At 36.8% G+C, this 25,278-nt stretch overlaps 2 protein-coding genes across 3 annotated transcripts; one reads left to right on the forward strand and one right to left on the reverse strand.

The window, feature by feature from the left end:
* Positions 1 to 992: 992 nt before the first annotated feature.
* On the reverse strand, positions 993 to 2,389 carry LOC111408537. The gene is made up of 2 exons (XM_023038284.1): positions 2,098 to 2,389; positions 993 to 1,981 (listed from the first exon to the last, which is right to left on the reverse strand). Exons 1-2 carry the CDS (start codon positions 2,387 to 2,389, stop codon positions 993 to 995), a joined length of 1,281 nt encoding a protein of 426 aa, XP_022894052.1.
* A 481-nt stretch (positions 2,390 to 2,870) lies between these two features.
* LOC111407844 (formimidoyltransferase-cyclodeaminase-like) lies at positions 2,871 to 19,626 on the forward strand. 2 transcript variants are annotated; one of them, XM_023037530.1, is made up of 2 exons: positions 2,871 to 3,257; positions 19,090 to 19,626. In XM_023037530.1, the coding sequence occupies exons 1-2, from the start codon at positions 2,882 to 2,884 to the stop codon at positions 19,179 to 19,181; spliced, it is 468 nt and encodes a 155-aa protein (XP_022893298.1). In that variant the 5' UTR covers positions 2,871 to 2,881; the 3' UTR covers positions 19,182 to 19,626. The 2 variants fall into 2 exon arrangements, with proteins under 2 accessions (XP_022893298.1, XP_022893299.1); XM_023037531.1 differs by lacking the exon at positions 19,090 to 19,626 and adding an exon at positions 3,353 to 3,782.
* The last annotated feature ends 5,652 nt before the right edge of the window (positions 19,627 to 25,278 follow it).

Consider the following 25,278-nt stretch of genomic DNA (forward strand, 5'->3'; position numbering starts at 1 on the left):
ACCCTCCACTTACCGCTGGGCTTTTTCACCAGAACAACATTAGCGAGCCAATCGGGGTATTGGACTTCCTTTATGAACCCCGCTCCCAACAATTTGCCGACTTCTTCCTGAATGACCACAAGTCTTTCCGGCGCAAACTGTCTCTTCCTTTGCTTAACAGGTTTGGCCCCTGGGCTGATATTAAGTTTATGGACAGCTACTTCTGGGTCTATCCCTGGCATATCCCCCACCTTCCATGCAAAAACATCAATGTTGCGGGACAGACAACTGATGACCTCCTCCCGGAGGTTGGCCTTCATATCCCGACCAATAGTAATGGCTTTTCCATGGTCGACCTCGACCACTTCCAATTCCTCAACGGGGGCCAATCTATCCCTTGGCTCGAGCTCGAGCTCGAGCTCTATGAGTTGCATGACATCAGCACTCATGCCTCGGATGCTTGTAACATAGCACTGTCTAGCCACCGTTTGGTCTCCTCGAACTACTCCGATGCCATGACCTGTGGGGAACTTCATGGCGAGGTGGAAAGTTGACATAATAGCCTGGATCTTATTCAGTAGGGGTCTTCCCAGAATGATGTTGTAGACCATTAGGGTGTTAACCACTTGGAATGGTGTGATCTCCGTTACTTGTGTACTACAAGCTCCTAATGTAAGCGGGAGCTCGACGATGCCTTCAGGGATAATGATTCCACACCAAATCCTTGTAGGTGGGTTTTTACTACTTTGAGCTATTTGGGAGAGATTCCCATTTTGGTGAAAGCCTCCTGCGACAATATGTTCGCAACACTCCCATTATCAACCAGAATCCTCCTTACTTCGAAGTTAGCCACAGCCGCAGAAACGACCAAGGCATCGTCATGAGGTTATGATATCCCTTCCAAATCTCTTGTGCCAAAAGTGATGTCTCTAACTTCATCACGGATTCTCTTGGGGTATGAGCATATTGGCGGGCATACTGCTTTCGCCCACTACTTGTGTCTCCGTCGAACTCTATACCCCCGACGATAATATTAATGGTTCCAGCAGTGGGTTAGCACTGCTTCCAGCCCCAGGCTCTTTTCGATTGTCACGGTCATTCCTTGGCCGTTTATCATGACCAATGTAATTCTTTAAAAATCTTCTTTTGATAAGGCCTTCAATTTCTTGCTGTAAAGCATGACAATCCTTTGTAGTATGTCCATGATCCCGGTGAAATTCGCAATACTTGCTCCTATCTCTTGTGTCAGGGGGTGACTTCATCCTTGAAGGCCACTTTAATTCTTTCATATCCTTAACCTCCATCAAAATGTTTGCCTTAGAGGTGTTCAACCGAGTAAGAGGTGCTGATGGTGCCTCGTTCCTGCGCTTATCCCGGGGAAACTCATGTCGGGAAATGGGATCATGTTTCCTTTTGTTCTCGGTCTTTTCATGGAAAGGATTAGGTCTCCTTGGATTTAGTGTTTCGTCCATATTAATGTATTTTTCAGCTCGAGTGAGGAGCTCGATCACTATCTGCGGCGGGGTCTTTGATAAAGACATCTTGAAAGCTTCACATCTTACTGCGTAAGTGAGGACGGAGACAGCTGCTGTGATGTGGAGGTCGAGTATTTGAAGCCTTTCCTTGTTGAACCTTGTCATAAATCCTCGCAGGGTTTCGGTTGGTCCCTGGCGAAGTTGCATGAGAGAGGCCGCGATCTTCCTGATTCGCTTGCTACTTGCAAAGAAGGCTGAGAACTTATCAGCCAAATCTGAGAATGAGGCTATGGAGTTGGGCTCCAATGTCAAGAACCAATCCCTAGCAGCATTAGTCAGCGTTTGTGGAAAGGCTTTGCACATAACCTGATCCGGTGCAACTTGTAAGTTCATGACATCAGTGTATACATTGAGATGGTTGATGGGGTCGGTCGTCCCATCATACTCTTTAATGCGAGGATATTTGAATCTGTCAGGCAAGGGATATGTCAATATCTCTGGCGTGAATGGAGTGTTAGGGATGAAGCCTGTTGCCCCCGAGCATTACGTTGCAGGCCAGCTGTAATTCCTTCTTGAATGATTCGGGCAATTTCACCGGAATCCATGGCGACCGATCTCGAGCCCGAGGCCATATTATGAATACCCGAGGTTCTAACTCCGCCATTTGCTAGGTTTGGTGGTCTTGCTTGAGCATCGGCCATAAAACCGCCATGCTCCACATGTGCTGGCGACGGATGTGAATTTCTTTGACTTAACAGTTGCGTGAGCATGGCCACCTGCTGACGCAACTCTTCAAAGGCTTCGATTGTAATGACTACTGGCGGAGGTATGGGCACTCCCGAGGATTCTTCATGAGGAGCCGGTTGATCTTCGGCAGGATGAGGGATGGGAGCGGATGAGCTTGCAGGAGGAAGACCTGATCGCGTATTAACCATGGCTTTTGGTAGAGTTTCCCACAGACGGCGCCAATGAGGCTACCAAAAATCGTACCTGCAGATTTCCAAAAATATATGCACAGGTTAAAAAAAAAGGGGGGGTCCCTTGTCAAGGTATTCTAGAATTGAAATCTCAATCAGATCAATCAAGTACCACTAAAACCACAAGAACAAGCACACGTCGACCGAATGAGGCCTCCTTGTCTGCTCCAAGTAATTTCCCAATGCATTCGGCTCGAGCAAATCAGATAAACTCATTTTTTATCTGTTTCTTTGTGTCATTCAATGTATATGGCTTTACAGTTTCTCACAAGAAGTTAAATTTCTGTTTTGATTTCACATTATTCCCTTATACAAATATTGGGTATTCCTTTGAATTTTATTATTTTCCTGACTGAAATTTTTGATAGCCATGAAATCTCAGTGGCGTCAATTATTGATGTATCCTCCTTTTTTTCGATAGGATATGAATTAAAGTCGTATACAAGCAAAATGTTAAAGCAAATGCTGGCATGTTGCAAGGTGTACATATCTGAAAGCCGAAATAGGGCTGCATTGGAGTCAATTGAAAGGGCAGCCAAGCTTTTTCCAGAGGCTCCAATTGTCAACAAATTTGAAGACGAAACTTATAATAGAGTTGGGTACACCCTTGTGTCCAAATTGGTTCCATGTTGTACCCTCAAGAGTGTCGTTCTTGAAATGGTGAAAGCTGCTTTTGAATCCATTGACCTTGAAATGCACATTGGGACTCATCCTAGGCTTGGTGTTGTGGACCACATTTGTTTCCATCCCTTGGTTGGTGCTTCTTTGGATGATGTTGCAGGGACTGCAAAATCTCTGGCTGCTGATGTTGGCTCAAGGCTTCAAGGTTTGTTCTCTTGAAACTGAGATTTTGAAGTTTTACTCAGTTGGACTAATTTCATTTAATGTGTTAAGATTATATTATTGTTCGTTTTTCATGAGGTGTCAAGAGGAATCTATAATGAGTTCTACAGAAGTTGAACATGAAGATGTGATGTGCATGGAAAATTAATTCGGGAATTTCGTTGGCTGTTAACTACTTGTATTGAGCATCCATAAAAAACACGGCTTTATGCATACTAGGGTGACCTTATTATCGACCCTGTAGCACCTAAATTGAAGGTTACTCCTCTTTCTTTTCAAACCAATTTGTCCACAACTTTATCCCTCCTGGTTTGATGAGATCAATTTATCAGGATCATGTACCTTTCATGATAAGTATATTATGGCATTGTTTCCAATAAAGCTTCGGAATAAGAGATCTTTACTTGGTTCTTTGATCATTTGCTCAAGTGCTTGTATGTATGTGCTTGTATTTGAGGCGGTGGGGATTTGAGTTCTGGAACTTGTTTTGCAATGAAGTGACTTGTAATATCAGAATAGGCATATCCTTTTTCAATTGTTAAACATTCATATCCCTGAGGATTAAGCGAAACACAATATTATCCTCTCTCTCTATCGGATTTGTTAATGATTTTAAACATAGCTTGTGCATAGAAATTAATTTGGGAATTTCATTTGGCTGTGATTAAAATGAGTTCCAAGAAATTGTCCAAATGGTCTTCTTCCATCATTTTTGCTTTACTGCAGAAGAGGAATCTGAATCACTAATTCAATTGGTTTTTCAGATATGGTAATTTGGAGAGTTCTTCGTAACCTATGGCCCAAGCTTTTCTCAAGTTGGGCCACGGGCCGCCAGAACCGACGAGCCAAATTTACATCCCTATACAAGGGTGTTTTTGGATTTTCCCTAAAATCTTGTACAGATATATATATATATATATACATATACATAAATATATAATATAATATAATAAAATAAAATAAAAATATAGCCACCTCGCTCTTGCGGACGTATGTCCATTGCCAATTATGAATTAAAGTTCCTATTTATACTAGAAATATAAAACCTAATTTTAAAAGGAATGAAATACTAGGAAATAATTTAAAAACGTACTAAATCTCCTAAATTATGGAAATTACCAAAGAGAATAGAATCCTAGATAAAATAGAAGATCTCGCGAATATGGAAAAATTCTATCTGGGAAAACAGTGGTGCGACCGCATGGGCAAAACTGGTAAGGTCGCATGGTTCTGCCGGATGCTGCTCCATTAGGCTCGGACCCCTTTTGTGCGGCTACATGGCTGGGAAGCTGTGCGAACATGTTTTGCCTCCTTTTTTTTCAGTTGTTCAACCAACTCATTCTAAATCTTTTCGGCTCCTAATCCCAACTTCAATCTTGAACTTTGGCTCGTTGACTTCATCAATTTCTCAAAATTTCTACCCACCCCCTCTCTTTTTGAAAGGATTCGACCTCGAATCTGAACCCTTATTGCCCAGAATATAACCCTTGTCCCCAATCAACTTAAGCACGTGACATGGTCCGTCACCTCGAGGATGAAACTTAGACCTCCTTTGAACCCGAATCCATCTCTTGCATATGTAAATCCAAACTCCTAGACATAGATCAAAGTGTACTTGCCTTGGCTTCTTCTTGCAAGTATATGATCATCCAAGAATAATTTCAGCTGATAGATCACAATGCATGTTCCTTGATTTATTCGGCCTAGGCAATTGTAGTAATGACACTTCAAATGGCTTCATTTTTCCCTTCAGATCAATGTCTTCATTCAACCCCTTGCATATGAGCTCTTGGCAAATAAATTCCTTCCATTGCTTTTGAAATTCCTTCGTCTCCTCAAGGATAACAAAATCAATTTCTGGCAAATAAGATATCTCCAAAGAAAGATGTTGCTGAATGTTATCCACCAATTGATGCTTAATACTCGTCTTGTGAAGGATTCCAATTGCATTAATTTTTGGAATCGAATCTTCGTTGACATGCAAAATAGAATTAGCTAAAATAGGGAGGGAAATGTTAGTTTTCTCCATCACCCCTCAACTTCACACTCCTGTTCATTTAAGCTTACTTCCAATACTTCTTTTATCTCCGAAGACTCTTCCTCCTTCTCATCTTGTAACTCCAATTCCATTCTAGTCTCTCGACTTTCTTTTCACTTTCTCATGGCTCTTCTTCCTTTCTCTCACAACTAACCACCTCAATATTTTCTCTCCTTTGCACTTTCATGTGATTGATTGGTGATTTAACCTTGTCACAAAGCCCTGATGATTCTAATTTGAATTCCCAACTCGCCAACTCACTTGATGTACTACGCACATGCTTCGTCGATCACGTCAATCACTCCTATAAGACCTCATGGAAATCTCCCTAAATTCCCGCTCATGTCGATCACTCCTATAATAATAATTAGGTGCATAACGTCTCCTCATAATTGTCCTCAACTCATCCCACTTCTCAATCGGCCTCTCACCATACCTTCGTCTAGATGTTTTCAACTTATCCCACCAAATTAAAGTATAATCCACGAATGAGCCAACTCCTAACTTCAACTCTTTCTCCTTGGAATAATTATAGCATCCAAACATTAATTCTACATTTTCCTTCCATGCCATGTATGCCTCGGGATCTTTCCTACCCTTAAATTGTGGAAGTGATAATTTGCTATTTCCCATATTCTTTCCAACTCCATACCCAACATAATTTCTATCACATTCTCCAAGCCTATCGCCTCTATTTTTCATTCCTCGAAAATCAACATCAATGCCACCACCATCATCATATGCGTTACGAATTTCAATCCTACGCTCCCAACTATCCCGCTTTCGCACATTAGACATTTCATCACATTGATCCCCATGAATATTTTTCAGTTTCATGTCAACCTCGTCTAACTTATTCCCCATGTTCTCAAACATCCTTTCAAACCTCTTCATCATCTTTTTCGACATGTTGTATGAATTTGACATTTTTTTGACTTCTTTTTTTTGACACTTTTTTTACTCAAATTTTTTTAACAGTATCGTACGTAGGGGTGGGCACGGGTCGGTTCGGTTCGGTTCTAAAGAGAACCAAACCGAACCAAAATTTTCGGGTATCTAATAGATGGAACCGTCGGGTCCGAATATAATTATGGAACCGTTCGGGTTTGGTTCAGTTCGGTTCGATTCGGTTCGATTTGGTTCCCTTCAGTTCTGTACTATAATTAAATTTTTTAACATTTATAACAACATTATATAAATACAACTAATGATACATTCAATGGTTTTGGAATGTTAGAGACTAGTAGACTAACTTGTTCAAATGATCGCTACGGTCAAAGCTTCGGTCGACGGAGGTCACAACGTCGACCGACGATTGTATAGGTTTTGGAATGTTAGCGTGGCTATGAGAGCCAAGACAACGTTTTGCACTTTAGTATAGGTGTTTAAGGTTATTTAGTGGATTGGATTGTGTTGAGCTAAGAAATGAAACAATAAACTGGGTAATTGGGCCAAAAATTAAAAAATTAAAAACGAAACAAATTAGTGGGCCAAAATTTGGATTTAGAAATTGTTAATTTGTTTAGAAAAAATTAAAATTAAAATAATTTAATTTACTCAATATAAAAAAAATAGAAAGATTCGGTTCTTATTCGGTTCTTTAGTTCTTGGTCTAGAATCGAGAACCTAACTGTACCCATCGGTTCTCAATTCAGATACCCGTTTGGGTATTTAATTTGACAAGAACCATTGGGTTCTGTTAGGGAGATTTGCCCAGCCCTAACTGTATGGATGAATAGTATCGTACGGTGAACAGTAAAAAAAAATTTTCAACTTTTTTTTTGACTCACTGGATAGAAAATCCAATTACAAATCCGGCAAAACAAACAGAAGTTGGTTTAAATACCAAATCAGCCCAAAAACAACTTTTGAAATTTTAACAGGATTTAAACGGATCAAAGACTCAACAAAATTGACTGATCGAAAGAACACGAAAAACAATAAGGAAAAAAGTAACAACTGACTCAACAAAAATTAAAAAAAGGGATATAACCTTGATCTTGGTGCCTTAAGCTTTGATACCAAATAATGTGAACCCAATCAGTAAGGTTACAATCGAACCCAAAGGATATTGAATCGGATCCCAAGAATGCCCAAATATGACCAAGGTTTAGGATATAATCCCTAAATGTTGAACCAACAACCAAAGGTATATTAAACGAACGACCTCTTGATCACAAAGTCTTGAAATTACACCCGAATTGTGGATTTGAAACAATAAAAGATGAACCAAAAAACCCAACGATAACGATGACGCGAAAGACCCCTTGATTACACAATTCAATGATTCAACCTGATGTTTTGAACGCCACAAGATGATTAGTCTTGATAAGTTGCCCCATTCAATTTAATGAACAAGATAAATTTGAAGCAAAGCTTCAAGAAGAATTTTATTAATTCAACATATGATAAGTCTTGTACAATAATGAATTAAAGTTCCTATTTATACTAGAAATATAAAACCTAATTTTAAAAGGAATTAAATACTAGGAAATAATTTAAAAATGTACTAAATCTCCTAAAATATGGAAATTACCAAAGAGAATAGAATCCTAGATAAAATAGAAGATCTTGCGAATATGGAAAAATTCTATCTCGAAAAACCGTGGTGCGATCGCATGGGCAAAACTGGTGCGATCGCATGGTTCTACCGGATGCTGCTCCATTAGGCTCGAACCCCTTCTATGCAGCCGCATGGCTAGGAAGGTTGCACAACTTCATGTTTTGCCTCCGTTTTTTTCAGTTGTTCAACCAAGTTGTTCCAAATCTTTTTGGCTCCTGATCCCAACTTCAATCTTGAACTTTGGCTCGTTGACTTCATCAATTTCTCAAAATTTCTACCCCCCCTTGGATCACATCAGATTATCTACTATACAAATATTTTGACAAGGGAAACTTCAGACTCTTTGCTACCTGTCAACCATTTTGAAAACACCACATAGCATATTAACGAAAAGCAAATGAACATGGTGCTTCTAACAACTGCCTACAAGAAAATTACCTTTAAAGCCATGTCCTAGGAGACTGCTGATCTGTACCGAATTGCTCCTTCCAATGGGTAGCTACCTCATTTGCTGATGAATTTAGCACTACATAGACTAGATAATTGCAGGAGAACATCAGACATTAGTCCACTATCCCAACCATTGGCTCCTAGTCCATCAATTTGTGGCACTTCATCACCGGATGAATATTCTGCAACAGAAGAGATACACAGAAATATTGCTAACAACCTTTATAATGGGAAAGTTCATGGCCCTTTCATGAGTAATTCTTGTTCTTTACTTTCCTTCTTCTCTATCGATTTTTCAGAGCTCCTGAGTAGCATAACTAGTAGAAAATATAATCAAATTACTTTCATACTTTTTGATGCATATTAGCTCCCGTTTGGCCCCCATTTTGTGAAAATGAAAATGGGTGGAATAGTGTTTATTTTTTTTATTTTTAAAATGAGTGGTTGAAAAAGAAGAAAAAGTCTTTGATTTACGTGTAACCTGTGATGCTTGGACTATTCATTTCAGTCGGAGTACTAGTGTCGACACGACATGACACGACACGACACGGGTACCGGTACGAAATACGTGTCAGATTCTTCCAATTTCAATTGGAGTCGGCAAGAAATCCTAAGAAAAATTGAAGATTTACCTTATTGGCTGGAGATGGAAGATGTGTGTAAAGAAATAGCAGGTTAGCGCAGGCGATCTTTCGTCCAAAATAAATCTCCGGGCTGTCTTCTGATGGAACCCTAAAATCGTGAAGGAGAAGAAGGAAGAGGGGGACTCGTCTGGGAGACAGGGATGAAAGAAGATACTTGGGTTTAATTGGAGTTGGTCTATTTTTATTGGGGCTAATAATATGGAGGTGGATTGGATTAATAATATGGACGTGGATGGATTTAAGAGGAAATGTCACCACACACTTCTTATTTGAAAGTAATTCTATTTTTACATTTCAGTTCATTTTTCTCCAAAAATACTGCAAATTGGTCTAGTATATTTGGAATTTGGGAAATATCTTTATTTACGTATATAAAATGTATGGGCCTAATTTATGTGCAAGAAATCCGCTCCATTTTACGCTCCAGTACCCTACCCGCCCCAACTAACGTACCCTTCCAGATCTTGTGTCATCTTCCTAGTACATAATGCAAGAAAATCCAAAAAAATCAAAACCTTTGTTTTCTTCCCCAAATCGCAACCACAAAATCGTTAAATCAGCTCTAGAAATTTTTTTTTCGTATCTCAAGATCTGCTTCCACCATATAATCCGTCCAAAATCGCTATTTGCCCACTGCATTATTATCAGCCCCACGAAAAAAAATTTGCTATATAAACCACAATACCGAACCTGTAATTTCACCATTCCAACTTCATTATCAATTAGTTCTTCCATTCATAAACCCTTCTATATACTCTTGATTCGGAAGATGACATCATCGATTTCCCGATTGTCTTTGGGTACTCACAAGAAGAAGAATATTGCAGTTGATTCTTCATTTGCAGCTGCTACTTCTCGCCGGTTGTGTATGGGATCTGAAAATATTCAGGGCCAAGTTGCTTTCACCAATTCTTTTGTCCAGTTATATTTTTATGGGGGATTCATTTAAAAGGCTTGGTCAAACTAAACATTTGTTCAAAAAGACCAAGAACTAAGACTTTTAGTTGAAAGGCCTAAAGTTATTAAATATGGAAAATAGAATTTGTAAAAGACTAAAATATCCTTGTATGTGAAATGATGATATTGCCCTTATTTTCATTTCAATTTCCTTTCAACCCTAATCTCCTTCCCTCCCTCCTCTATGAACGACTCAACCACTGTAGATGCCTCCATGCTGATTTTCTTATCATCATCTTCTTCTCTACTTAATAAAATCACAAAATCTACATTCTCATTCCCTTGAACATTCATTTGGTTGAAGTGAATAATAAAGTCTTGCTATATTTTTATTGGGCATTTGGAGAAGAAGAGAGGGTATGGTAAATTTTCGATATTTGAGCCACTTTCTTTCTCCATTGTTTTGAATCATCCGTTCGTGTTGTTGTATATGTGTTTGCGGTGTTCATTTTTCAATAATGATTTTGAATTTATTTTATGATTTGATTGGATCTTTAAATGGGTTACTTCCCAATCTTATTCTCATTACCCCTTATTTGTATTCCTTAGCATTAATTGAAGTGAAATTTAAAGTGGGGAAGGATGATTGGCTTTTTTCACATTGTTTTCACGTGAAACGTGTATTTGATTTTTTCAGTATGGAATGACATTCATATCGTTTTATGAAATTGTGAACGACATAGATATCGTTTTCTGAAATCCATGACAACATACATATCATTATCAATACTATATGATGTTTGAAATTTGATGAAATTTATATGTTGAGTTACAGGTTATGGACACCATGGACATGGTATGGATATCGGTTTGTTATCCAATTGATTATGAGCAGACAGTTGAAGGTGGATGGAAATGGAAGTATTCTGAAAATGGCAAAGGGAAAACAATACCTATTCTTGTTGCAAAAACAATTTCTTACATATGATAAAGTTAAGGAGGCACTGAATATCGATACGAGTCTATACAAAATGGAGATTTCAGCTCTTGTCCTGATAATGTCTAAAGCTCCAGCTGCACCAATCATAATTGATTGTGACAACAACGTAAAGTGGTTTATATCTGCATATACAGAAACTTTTCTTTGTGTAAGTATTTTAAATGAAGTTGTTGAGAATCAGGAAGATTTTGGTGATGAAGGATGTTTATTAGTAATAGATGGTGGAGAACAAATTGGAAATATGAACAACGAGGAGGAACAAGATCGGGCAGACAATGATGGTAATGATGACAATGGTGGTGGAATATTTGTAGATTGTAATGGTTTTGACGTAAGTGAAGATAGTCCCCGAAGGGTAGATGACGAAGTTAATTCTCCTGTGGCAGATGACAATAATTTTGAGTTACACACGCATAAACCTTGCAGTAGGGATATAGTGAATGGTAATGATGTTGAATGTACTCAAATTGTATCTGAAAGTGTAAGTTCGCTCTGTTATGAGACATCAGTAAAAATTTCGGAACGATCAGATGTGCGAGTCAACCAGTTGTTTCCATCGAAATATGACCTAATATCAAAATTACAGCTGCTAGCTATGAAGTGCCAGTTTGAGTACAAAGTTAAGAAGTCAAATAAGAGCACTAATACAATTGTTTGTATCGATGAAAATTGCAAGTGGCGCTTACGGGCAACCAAAATCGTAGAAAGTCCCATTTTCGAAGTTCAAAAGTACAATGGTCATCATTCTTGCTCCATGAGTGTTCGTCACAGAGATCATAGGCATGCTTAATATATGATTATTGGAAACCACATCGCTCCTAAGTATGAAGATGTCAATCGAGTTTACAGACTAAGGGACATTATTAATGACATTCGTCGAGAGTTCGGCATAACTGTAAGCTATACTAAAGCGTACATGGCTAAAAATTTTGCTTGTGGATTGATACATGGGAAACCCCGTGAGAGTTATGCAAAATTGCTAGCATATTGTCATGTTTTGGAGATGCAAAATCCTGGTACACTGACATTCATTCATACTAATGATGATCGGCGCTTCAAGTACCTTTTTATGGCATTGGGACCAAGTATACATGGGTTCGTAAACTCAATGCGAAAGGTAATTTCTGTAGATGGTGCATTCTTGACATCGAGAATGAAAGGTACTCTACTCGTAGCAACTTCTCAGGATGCAAATTTTCAAATATTTCCACTCGCATGGGAAGTAGTTGATTCGGAGAATGATGAATATTGGACTTGGTTCTTTTAGAAGTTGTGGTTAATAACAGATGATACGGATGACCTTGTGATTATATCTGACCATGCAACGTGCATAAAAAATGGAGTTAGAAATGTGTTTCGAGTTGCTCATCATGGTAATTGTACATATCACTTGCAAAAGAACATGAAGACAAATTTTCCACGGTGTGATATTGCAACTTTGTTTAGGGCAGCGTCAGAGGCTTATACTGTAACCGAATTTGAGTCCTACATGGCAACTCTATGCAGTAAAAAGGAGGGCATCAAAGAGTACCTATTAGAAGAAGATTTTCAATGTTGGGCTAGAGCGCATTTTACCGGGATACGTTACAATATCATGACTACAAATAATGCTGAATCTATAAATGGTTTGTTGAAGAGTGCTCGAGAACTTCCCATAGTTGGTTCACTAGAATATATTCGTGAGATACTACAAAGGTGGTTTTATGAAAGACATGTTGAAGCAGAAAAATGTGTGACCCAACTCACGCCAGCATTAGAGAAAAAGATGTGCATGACGTATAATGAGTCAAATGTGTTCGAGGTAAATCAGGTTTCTCCGGACATTTATCAAGTTGGTGACAATTTAGAACACCACTTTGTGGATTTTTACGAAATGACATGTACGTGTAGAAGATTTGATATGTACATTGAAATTGTATTCAAACTCCAAAATAGCTACTACTCCAAAGCCAAAACAACCAAGTGACTACATAATGTTATAAAAATATAAAAAAATACGAGCAAAGCACAATCTACGGCTCAAAATCCCAAGCCAACCACTCTACAGCCAGTTTCTTTCTCCATACTGGTACGTAATCCGGTCGAATTGTATTTACATCCATATTTGCGTGCAGAAATTCTATGAATTTGATAGCAAATATTCCACAATCGGATCTACAAAAAAGTTGTAAAATTTTTGTATTAATTTTCAACACTCAAGATAATATGGTACTACTAATTATGAAATTAGTCATTCCTATCCGTTCACTTGTTGGGGAACATCTTTTACGTTCACAAATTTGAAGTTCTCCGTACTATATTTGCTTTCACTGGTGACATGAGATTTTATTATCAACGTAATAAGCACCTGTAGAGGCAAAAGATAAGCTTCCAACGCTGCCCGGCGAATGTGACCCTTCAGACTATCAAACATTAAAATGGCCCATTCCTCCATGTCGACTTGAACTGCAAACCAATGGTCGCGGGTCCAACAAGAAAGATACAAATATTTACAGTCCCTCCAAGGTTTACCGAGCTCCGGAGTAGCCCCTCTCACATAATTCATTAGACTCTTACTACATTTGAGCTCTTTACTTGACTGTAATTGGCCATATGCATTGACAACAAATTGATAGAAATAAGTATCCAATATGCAATAGTCTTGCCGAAACAGATTGGGAAATCTGGAAGCCCTTTCTCGTATCTGATATAGGGCCTCGTTCATAATCTACAAAAATAAACTAATAAATTCAAACTGAATTCTTTTGTGACATTATCGTAAAATCATTAAAGTTGGATTACTTACACTGTCATTAATCCAACCATCCTCTTTTGAAAGATCCATCAAACTTTTTGCTTGAACATCATAGAACATACAACAAAATCAACACGAATTTATATTTAGGTAATACTATCATTACTTTTACATGTACTTACAACTATATGTAATAATTTACAACGAAGGTGTAGTTTCCATCCATTTGCAAAAAGCCTCAACCTTGCTGGGATCTACTTCTCGATAAGGATCGTATACATTGATGTCTGACAACTTTCTCCTCTTCGTCAGGTCAGTGTACGGAGAACACAGTAAGCGCGCTTTTCTCTTCTGACGATACCCTCGTCCTTTCGATGGATCGGATCCCGCCTCATCGATTTCTACAACGTCCCCTATATGTTGCAAATAACAACAATTAGAAGTGGAAAATTTGTTTCATTTGGATATAAAGATGTAAAACTTAACTTTGAATTCATTTTTACATACCTTGCATGGATTCATTTGTATCTGCATCATGCTTTTCAGGCGTCACAAAATCAGCAATCCCTTTCTCCATGTCGAGATGCTCCTCCTCTAATATTATTTCTTTTCCAACACTCTTCTTGATCATTTTTTCATTTTCTTGCTCATCTATATCATTCCCAGATCCAGCTTCCTTTTTCAAGTCCTTCCTTCCTACATTTTTGCCTCTAACCTCCTCCTCTAACTTTGGGTCCTCCTCACGCGCTTCTACATTTGTTTCAGCGGCAGGCACATCTTTCACATCATCAAATCCAGGCTCAGTTTCCAACTCCTTCCCTCCTACATTTTTTCCTCTAACCTCCTCCTCCTCCTCTAACTTTGAATCCTCTTGAGGCAGATGTACCTTTCTTTCAGTAGCATGCACATCTGTCACATCATCAAACCCAACCTCCTTTTCCAACCCATCCTTCGGTTCATTTCCTGGTACATAAGCTGTGCTACTAGTGGCACCATCAAATGTACTAGTTGCTGGATGGAACCGACCCGCCACATCCAATTCAACTAACCTGTCAACCTTTTTCTCCACCCGATCAAGTTGAGTCGATATAACTGCTTGTAGCCTTCCCTCAAGTTTTTCAATTTCCATTCTCAATAAATCCTCTATGTTAATCTCAAAACCACGCTGTGGTGGTTGAGCTGCTCTAGGAGACTCTTCGTGGTATGCATGCTATGGCTCGGCATCTTGCTCAGCCTCGTCTCCTTCCGAATGATGTGAAACACTCTCATCTTCTTCCACGATTGGTTTCAACTCTTTCCAATAGGCCTCCTCGAGTTCAGCTTCGGTGGGAATCAATGTGGAATTAACCTCCAACTGCAAATATTAAAAGGTGCAAGTCATTAGTCATTCATGAAGCTAATTCCACAATTTGTTCCCATTAAACTTAATAAAGACAATTTTACCTCCTTCGAATTCAACATGTTCTCAATGGCAGCAGACGTTAACCCCTTAGGCATTTCTCAAGTGACCATTCTTGGTATTACATCTCGATATTTCATACCAAACTTCATTCCCAAAGTTGGGATCGCTTCAAATGCCCAAATCTATTGCAAAACAAACATTTATATTATCTCACAACACAAATTTATATATATTAAAAAAAAATATGAGTCAAGTGTATTATTTGTTCATACCATTATAGCGAGGGGAAAGCCGTGCAATGAATATCGGCAACGTGATTCGCCTCCGACGTCCGAACTTTTCAATTTATCTCCCATCTCACGTTTGAATATACTGATCGTGTATTCAAATGAAAACTTTCCCCATGGATACGTCTCGAACCTATCTAGATCATCCACCAAGTCTAGCCATCATAAATCGATGTATGTATTCTCCTCTATAGCCCACAGGACGTACGCCAAGATTACGATCAATCCTAACTTATACTTATCGCTCTTTCTTTTCTTGCAAATTACAAATGCATTGTAAGCATCTCCCTTCGTTATCTTCTCCCCACTATTCTTAAAATACTCTTTCACGATCCGACACTCTTCCCCAAAGGTCTTATCTACGTCGTTATCATCACCCGTATTTACGCCCGTAACTAAAATAAATTCTTCCAACCCAAATTTTGCATTTTTCTCTCCTATCTTAAACTAAACTTCTTTTTTGTTGGTCCTTATCTTTCGCAATAACAACTGATGTATAACTTGTGAAGCCAACTTTATGTCCTTCAACCTAAGAAGAGATCCAAAGCAGCTTTCACTAAGCTTGTTTTTGTAATTTGTATCGAGCTTCTCATACACATCTCGCACTATTTGCAATCTACATCTCGTCGTAATCGTAGCATCTACTTGAAGAATCTTCTTCATAGCACTGCAAATTATAAAATATGTACTAATATTAGAACTGATGATAGTAAAGCACATAATAACAAATATAAAAACTAGAAATATTAAAACAAGCTACCTAGTTCTTCTAGTTTTTCTTGTAGTAGAATTTTTTTTTGAATATGAAATTTAATAGCAGGTATTATCATTGCTAACGACAAAGTATATTTTATTTGATATTCATTTATTAGGCGTTCTTAGCTTATGTGCTTTATAGAACTTGTAAGTACAATGTATTATAAATTGTGCATGCGGTGGCTTTATAGTTAAATGCCTCACCTTAGTATAGTAATTTGTTTACAAATTCAGCATTTTCATTTTCTAAATCATTTAAACCTAACATAAAGAAGTCATTTTTTCTTTTAAACATTTGGTAAACTTTCTACAAATTATTCGATCTTTTCTGGAAGAATGAAAAGAGATGGCTTTGGACTTGAAGAAAAAGAGTTAAATGTCGAAAATAGCCAATAACCCAAACAAGAATAAGAAACAAAAGAATGATGGAAACTAAATAACCATTAAAAAAAATTACAGTAAAAAATGACAAAGAAACCACATTAGAAGCTAAAAGTATTAAACATAGTGTCTAACAGGTCATTTGTTTTCCAAACTGGATAAATAAAATGATCGCCAAGACATATGATTCACAGGTACAAGTATCCCAAAAATAATGGACCATATTAATTTCCTAGATGATTTTCCCACATCTTCAAAATATAAGGGTCCGTTTGATTGCAAAGGTGGAATTTGGGTGGAAAGAAAACGAATTCCAGGAATTGAATTGATGGGAAATTATTTTCCTGTAAATTGTAAATTATTGTGTTTGATTGGTATAATTTTTCACATGGAAAATGTTTAAATTAAAGTGTCTTTTGGGGTCCGTTTGATTTTGTTTTACATAAAAACTGTCAATTAAAGGGATAGAATTTACTGGTATTGGGAATGAAATTTGTTTCCGTTGCAAAAACCAAAAAAAAAAAAATTCAAGAAAATCATCTATTTTTGGGTGTTCGTTTGATTTTGTTTTACATGAAAATCGTAAATTAAAGGGAAATATTTTTTTACAATAAATCTTAGAATTTGTTTCCACTGCAAACAAAAAAAAAAAGAAAAAGAAAAAGAAAAAGAAAAAAAAGGTGCTACAGTAAATCGGGAAAACAAAGAAAACTTCAATTCCCAAGAAAAGTTAGAAAATGCAATTCCATGGAAAAAAAAAGGTATCAAACACTCTTAAAGCTCAAAGTTGGAATTGATTTTCCACTTTCCCTAAAAAATTTTGGCCTATCAAACAGTGTCTAAGTTGTTAACTTGCTCACCAAAAAAATAAAGTGGTTAAAATGATTTCTTGACATAATTTCAAAAATAACCAAATTCCTTTCAGGTAAAATTTCAGAAAAGAAAAAGGGAAATCACCACATTCACATTTGTTATCATGCACTATGCTATTCCTTCCATAGTTACACAACTTCCTAAACAAAGTTCATTTTTATAAAAACTATTTAGGATCACCATTCACAAGAATTAATCCCTATATTTAAAATTGAAATTCAAGACTCAGTTGGGAAAACCGGAAACATTATTTAACCATCTCCCTTATATGTGGTCAGATAAAATTTGAAAATCATTACAACGAGATTAATCTTCTCTCATCCAACCCACAAATTTTTTTTCTCGCTTTCCACCAGAATCCAATCAATTCTTAAATTTAAATATCTTATACCCCTAAAACACAATATTGGCGCAGTCAAGCACCGCGCAAGTTTAATTAAAGTAAAAACAATAAAGAGAAGATTTCTTAATCTCAGAAATGTTAAAAAAAGATTCCAAAAAATAAGATAGTAAGATCCAAAGTAACATTAACAATTGCTATAAGAGAAATACCATAAAAACCGTATATGAAAATAATCAGATACATGAGAGAACTTGGGATCCGCTTAAATTTGAAGCTTTAGTATCTGATTGAGACAAAACCCTAAGGCCGTGAAGCAGAAAGAAGGAAATGAAAGGGTCCCCCTTCTTTCTTCTTTCGTTTGGGGAGAAATAATGGAAGGTTATAATTGTCTTTTTAAATATTTGCATATTTATATTTTATGTTATTTTCAAAATTCTAGTCAAAGGCCTTTTAAACAAAACCCACCTGAAAGCAGCCTTCCCAACTCATTTCCCCTATTTTTATGTTGTCATATGCAATGTTTTTGTTCCCTGAGTTATGTGTCTGTGTTTCAATGTGTATCTACACAATGTCTGTTTGTGTAAGTATATATACCATCCATGTAGTCAATGCATGCCATTTAAAAATCAGGCGCCACTGTTATTGAAATAATAGTCCTAGAGTGTAATATCACCAATTCTTTTGTTTCTAGTTGGAAATGATTTGGAAAAAAATGTACATTATGCAACCCGTAATCAGGGGCGGACCTTGGGGGGGGGGGGGTTTATAGGGGCAATTGACCCTCTAAATTTTGAGGAAAAAAATTATTTTGCTTAGCTTTTTTTTTTTTTTTTTTTTTCTCCTTAACTTTTTTTTTTATTAGAAGATACCCTATAAATTTTATTTTTGACCCCCTAACTCAAATCGTCTGGGTCCACCCCTACCCGTAATGTTGCGATAAACAACTGTTGCTCCTCAGTACACATATTTTCGACAACATGCACTCACAAATGTTTTGTATATCACGTCTTATTTTATGCTGTATGTGATCACAACATTTTGTATCCTCATGTCATGTCTGTAAGATATCGTTTGACAGTTTTTACTATCCAGATCTTGCTAAGAAATATGTGAGACCCAAGATTCAGGATTACATGCAAGCTTATATTCCCAGGTTTGGTTCACAAAGTAGCTCTTAAAACATGTGAGTTACAGTACTATGAACGATGTAGCATCACACATTCCGTGCTGTTGCTTCTAATAAATGATATTTTCCCAAGTCGTTAATATTGTGCATACATTTCATAAGTTGTGATACGTAAACTGATTGCTATGCACTGATGAGGTTTTGCTATATTATGAACATGTTCTATCTTCACAACATGGATTAATTCACTGCTGAGTGCAGGTGTCACGTTACATTTTGTTTGCCCTGTTGCAATTAAACTTTTTTTAAATGAAAATGTAGGTAGAATCTTCATTCTACATTCCCCCCGAGAACAGATTTGGTGCAAGCTTGAATGTGTTCTTCAGGAAGAAGGTTATATCGAAGCTGAATAGCAAGCTGACCACATCACAAAAGGAAATGTTTCGATGCTTGTTTCGGACACTTCTTGCAAATGAATGACCTGCGCATATGTGTTACAGGCAGCTATCAACGCTCGGCGCCTCAGGGGTGCAATCTCATTATCACACATAAACCTAAAAATATTCCGGTAATCGCATGTATTACCTGATCGCTCGGAGAAACCCCTGAAAATTGAAGCCTTCAAAGAATCGGTTGAACACAGATCGAGAATCTTGGGTGATTACGGGCTATTCCCACTACGATTTTTTTGTTATATGTAACGAAGTAATGTTCAATGGTAAATGGGATTCATATTCTGCAGTATCTCCCAGTTTGAATTTTTGAAAACCCATGTAATTTGCAACCGTCCGTTTTATTGGCCGTGATAACGGCATCTGTGTCTTCAGTTACAATTCAATATTTGGAAGGTCATGAGGGTAGTATTTTTGTTTATAATATATCCCAATTGTAGTAAGAAAGTTATATGTTTATGCATTTCAGTATTTTTAGTAATAGTTTGTTTTTCACATGCAAATACGAAAATTTCCCTAATTTCAACCTAGGAATCCTGATAGATTGATGGAGTGGGGTGAGGCTGGGCTGGGCTGGGTTGTGTGGACCGAGTGGTCATTGGCTTCCACTGTCAATATTTCAGTTTGTCCACTGCCTATTTTTTTCAAAGCAGCGTCATGCATACGCCTAGGCGCTACTATCAACACTTAAATTCTTCATAATTAATGTATTTGTTTTCTCTATATTAGTCAATTGAATAAAATACTCATTTCTTCTATCAATTAATTCTTTGCATTCTATCTTGTTGTTTGTTTACGATTATATACTTCATACCCCTGTCATATGCATTATCTAGATCCATTTTATTTCCCAAAAAGTGGTATCAGGGCTATTGGTTATGATTTGTTCAATGCCTTTGTTATTGATGACAGTCATGAAGTATGAAATTTCACTCTTCGATTGCAATACAAGATTCTCATTGTGGCAATTGAAGATGTGAGTTGTACTCCCTCAGATGGATTTGGATGATGCATTCTTGAGATTTGACAAAATATCCACAACTTATGGAGGAGAAACAACGGAAGGGTTGAAAGGCACTTTTACATATCTATCTTCATTTTTCTAATAATAATTTTCGGGACATTTTAAGGGAGAATGGCAGCAACATTGTGGTTGAAGTTGGAGCAATTGTGTATAACTAAAAGTCTAATAAGCAAATTGCATTTGAAGCAGATGTTGTATTTTCATTGTTTGGCAAAAAGCCAATCTTTGGAAGATCTAGCTGTATCCAAGGAGATCTTGAGGATTTGGTGACTTTAGAGATAAAGTATAACAAACAATATTTGGTCTTAATCCTTTTGTGTTCGTTGCCTACTTCGTTTACTTGATTTAGAGACATGATCTTTTATCTTTCAAAACTCCGCAGCGACTCGGGATGGAAGGTAACCCAACGCCGCTTACCCTAAGGGTCATATAAAATTCTACACACATTGAATCGACATGATTTCAACTATACTCAATAGCTAATGCCTGAGATATCAAACCTAATTGGTTTCGTCCAAAAAATTCAAGTAACGAGCGAGTTATGAATTTTGGAAACTAAGGGTAGAAGCTGAATATCAGCTGCACTTCCTAGTGCCGTCTACTTTATGTGACAATTAAAATTCTACCAACATCGGATTGACATGATTCAAAATTCATTCAGTAGCTAACCTATGAGGCTATCCAACACCACTGGTTTTGCCTAAAAATTCCAAGTAATAATTTATATACGAATTTTTAAAGTCAAGGCAGAAACTGACATTTTAAAGAAAACAGCAAACTTTAAATTTCTAAAGCTTCTTTTTTTCCTATGTAAACGGTGATTTGTAAAATGATTTCTTGATACATATCTACTTTTAAACATAATTTATTCATAAAGAAATATTCTTGAAATATCTCCATATATGACGTCCATAGAAATCTATTTAACAGAAAACAAACGCAAATATTTCATAATTAAATTTAGAATATCAAGTCACCGGCTTTCTTCGTGGCATGTCGCATCATCTTTTACTATTATCCACGCCCAAGGAAATCCATTCAACCTGAAGGAAGGGAATTAACCCATGAATTTGAAACTCAATAGATATCATCGGTGTAATTCGTTCTCAAATTAGAAATTTCAAACTATAGATTCATACCGTTGCATGTAGATAGATTTTTGGTAAAATCCAATTTCTATAGCATTATTATAACACGTAGAGCCAGAGAATGATCATTCAAATTGTTGTAGTGCCGAGGCACCATACCCAGAGATACTATTTCATTCAACCTATAGTAGTGCCGAAGCACCGTACCCGAAGGTACCAATTCGTTCAAAATTTTATTGAAAAATCAAAATTTGAAAACGAAATAACACTTGCACCTCTATCTACCTTCGTTTGATGCTTTTGAATCGATAAAGTTGGTTGGTGAATGTTGTTTCCCAACAGCACCCAAAGCTTAAGAAATTTGCTCCTCTCCTATGTCTTTCTTACTTTTGAAATTTTCTTTTCTTGTTTCAAATTGCGAGAAATGAAAGTTTTATCTTCTAAAAGAAAAACTCTTATAATCAAGTTTATAATTCTCACGTACTCCAAGTAAATCAATTGCCGTTCGGTTCTGTCACTTAATTACAAATGTATGAGATGCCAATAAAAGAGTTTTATGGGAAAACTTTAAATTAATTATTATAAAAGTTAATGCTTTAACCATGTTTAATTTATAACACCCTATCCACTTCCAAGTAATTGTAACAAATTGAAAAATGAAAGTATTTTTTTCTTTTCCACACGTAACCTACAAAATCTCGAAAGACACACATAACTTACAAAATTCAAAAAGGCATATTCATGTTAATTAGGACTAATGAAATTAATCAATCAAGAGTTTAAGTTGCATAATGTGTGTGTATATTTTTGGGATTTAAATGACTTGTTTGTACCAACTAATCAGATTAATTGTTTGACCATTCAATCGAAAGTTATTTTTAACGTGTAGTTGTTATGTGTGTGTATATAATACTATATATTTGTCATTTTAAAAAACTAACATGTACGAAAATCAAATTTTTTTAACTATACATAAAATAAATTTTCACTGTTGGGTTCAATCTTTGGGAAAAACATTAAATTATTCCATCCAACTTCATCAAATAATTTTTTAAAAATATGTATAGTGGCTGAACCTGGGTTGCGTGTTGAACCACCAAAAGATTGTAAATAAATTCATTTTAAAGTATATTGGACTAGTATTGAGCTTTCATTTCTTTTGTGGGTCGCGCATGAGGTTCATCTATAGGCTAGGCTCGTGATACTAGATCGTCACATTAAAATATGAGCCTAACTTCATTTTTTTGGGCCTTTTACATCCCTTGCACCTTAAATAAAATTTCGTCCTTGAAATTTATCTTATGGTTGGACAAAGAGTGTCGGGTATCTGTCTTTAACTTTTTCTTCTCTTTCCCAAGTAGCTTCTTCTACTCCACGATTATTCCATTACATTTTGACTAGTTGAATCTCCTTGTTTCATAATTTATGTACCTTTCAATCCAATACCTTAATCGATAATTCCTCATAAGATAAGTCTTTTTATACTCGCAAGGATTGATAATTTACCACGTGATTGGGGTCGTGCATATACTTTCTGATCATTCATATATGAAACACATTCTGAACTGTTGATAGTTCAGGCGGCAAAGCTAATCGATAAACCACATTTTCGACCTTGTTATGTATTTCAAAAGGCCCGATATAATGAGGCCATAGTTTGCCTTTCTCGCCGAACCTAAGTACACCCTTTATTGCTGCCATCTTTAAAAAAACTTTCTCTCCAACTTCAAATTCCATATCTTTTTTCCTAGTATTTGCATGGCTCTTTTGTCCATCTTGAGCAGCCTTTATCCTAGTACGGATTTTATCAATGACTTCAACTATTCTTTCAATGATATCTGGTTCCAAAACTCTCTTCTCTTCAATTTCATCCCAATGAACAGGTTATCTGTATCTTCTACCATAGAGAGCTTCATACAGTGTCATTCCAATAGTTTCTTGAAAACTGTTATTATATGCAAATTCCACCAAAGGTAAATACGATTCCCAACTGCCTCCTAGATCCAGAACATAGGCCTTTAGCATATCTTCCAAAGTTTGAATGGTCCTTTCAAACTGACCATTGGATTGAGGGTGATACGCCGTACTGAAATTCAATTTCATTCCCAAAGCTCCTTGTAAGCTCTTTCAAAACTTTGACATAAATCTCGGATCTCTATCTGATACAATGAACACGGGGACAACATATAATCTTACAATCTCTCTAATGTACAATCGTGTCAGCTGATCTAGACTAAATGTCATTTTCACTGGAAGAAATGAGTGGACTTTGTTAGACGATCCACTATTACCCATATAGCATTGTGTCCTCTTGCTGACTTTGAAAATCCTACCACAAAGTCCATTACGATATTCTCCTACTTCCATCAGGTATGTCTAATGGATTTAATATCCCTGCTAGTCTTTTTATGTTCTGCTTTAACTTGTTGACACACTATGCATTTTGCTACAAATGAGCCTATACTTCTTTTCATATTCCTCCACCAAAATGTATTTCGAAGGTCTCGATACATTTTCATACTATCGGGATGTGCGGTGTAGGGGCGGAATGAGCCTCATCCAATATCTCCTTCCTCAAAATTTCATCCTTAGGTACACAATTTCTTCCTTTAAACAATAGTGCCTGATCTGAAACTATTTCAAAATCCTTTCTCTTATCATTAACAATCTCGTTCTTGATCTTCTGCAAAAATGGGTCTTTGTTTTGTGCTTCTATGATCCGATCTTTAAGAGTAGATAGAACCACCAAAGTTGCTAAATAGGCAGTGACTTGTTTTGGTGTGGTAATCACTTTGATTCACAAATTTTCCAATTCTTTGATCAACTCCATTGGAATAATAGTTAATGATGCCAACTGTCCCATCGATTTTCTGTTTAGAGCATCAGCAACAACATTAGCCTTACCCGAATGATACTGAATAGTGCAATCATAATCATTTACTAGCTCCAACCATCGTCTCTGTCTCATATTCAATTCCTTCTATGTGAAGAAATATTTGAGACTCTTAGGATCTGTGTAAATATTGCACTTCCCTCCATATAAGTAATGACGCCATATCTTTAATGCATGAACCACCGCTGCAAGTTCTAGATCATGCGTCTGGTAGTTCTGCTCATGTTGCTTCAATTGTCTTGAAGCTTAGGCAATTACTTTTCCATACTGCATCATTACACATCCGAAACCTTGTTTGAATGCATCACTATATATATTAAACCCTTCCGAACCTTCAGGTATGGTTAACACAGGTGCTGTAATCAACCGTTATTTTAGCTCTTGAAAGCTTTGCTCACTTTTATCTGTCCATTGAAACTTTACTCATTTCCTTGTCAATTGTGTCACTGGTCTAACTATTTTGAAGAATCCTTCTATAAATCTTCGATAGTATCCAGCCATTCCCTGAAAACTTCGAACTTCACCAGCATTAGTCGGTGTCTTCCAATTAGTTATCACTTCCACCTTTACTGGATCTACTTCAATTTCTTGGGCAATAACTACATGACCAGGAAATCCAACTCGCTCAAACCAAAATTTACACATTTTAAATTTAGCGTATAACTTTTCCTTGCGTAATGTTTCTAACGTTATTTTAAGATGTTCTTTATGTTGATCTTTACTCTTGGAGTAAATCAAAATGTCATCAATGAAGACTATAGCAAATTTATCCAAATATTGATGAAACACTCGGTTCATCAGATCCATGAACACTGTTGGAGCATTTGTCAATTCGAATGACATAACTGTGTACTTGTAATGTCCATAACGAGTTCTGAAAACTGTCTTAGGTAACCCAGGGCTCTTATAAAATTCTACACACATCGAATCAACATGATTTCAACTATACTCACTAGCTAACCCTTGAGACTATCAAATCCAATTGGTTTCGTCCAAAAACTTCAAGTAGCGAGTGAGTTATGAATTTTCGAAACTAAGGGTCCGTTTGATTGC

The sequence above is a fragment of the Olea europaea genome, chromosome 13, assembly GCF_002742605.1.
Source record: "Olea europaea var. sylvestris chromosome 13, O_europaea_v1, whole genome shotgun sequence".
In the NCBI taxonomy this organism is placed as follows: Eukaryota; Viridiplantae; Streptophyta; class Magnoliopsida; order Lamiales; family Oleaceae; genus Olea; species Olea europaea.

Bases quoted from the DNA above. Each gene is read 5' to 3' on its own strand.
- LOC111407844 (XM_023037530.1), top strand. From the start codon at position 2,882: ATGTTAAAGCAAATGCTGGCATGTTGCAAGGTGTACATATCTGAAAGC. The intron at 3,258-19,089 runs GTTTGTTCTCTT...ATGAAAATGTAG, and splicing joins TGTTGGCTCAAGGCTTCAAG to GTAGAATCTTCATTCTACAT.
- LOC111408537 (XM_023038284.1), bottom strand. From the start codon at position 2,389: ATGGTTAATACGCGATCAGGTCTTCCTCCTGCAAGCTCATCCGCTCCC. The intron at 1,982-2,097 runs GTATTCATAATA...CGGGGGCAACAG, and splicing joins TGGCGGAGTTAGAACCTCGG to GCTTCATCCCTAACACTCCA.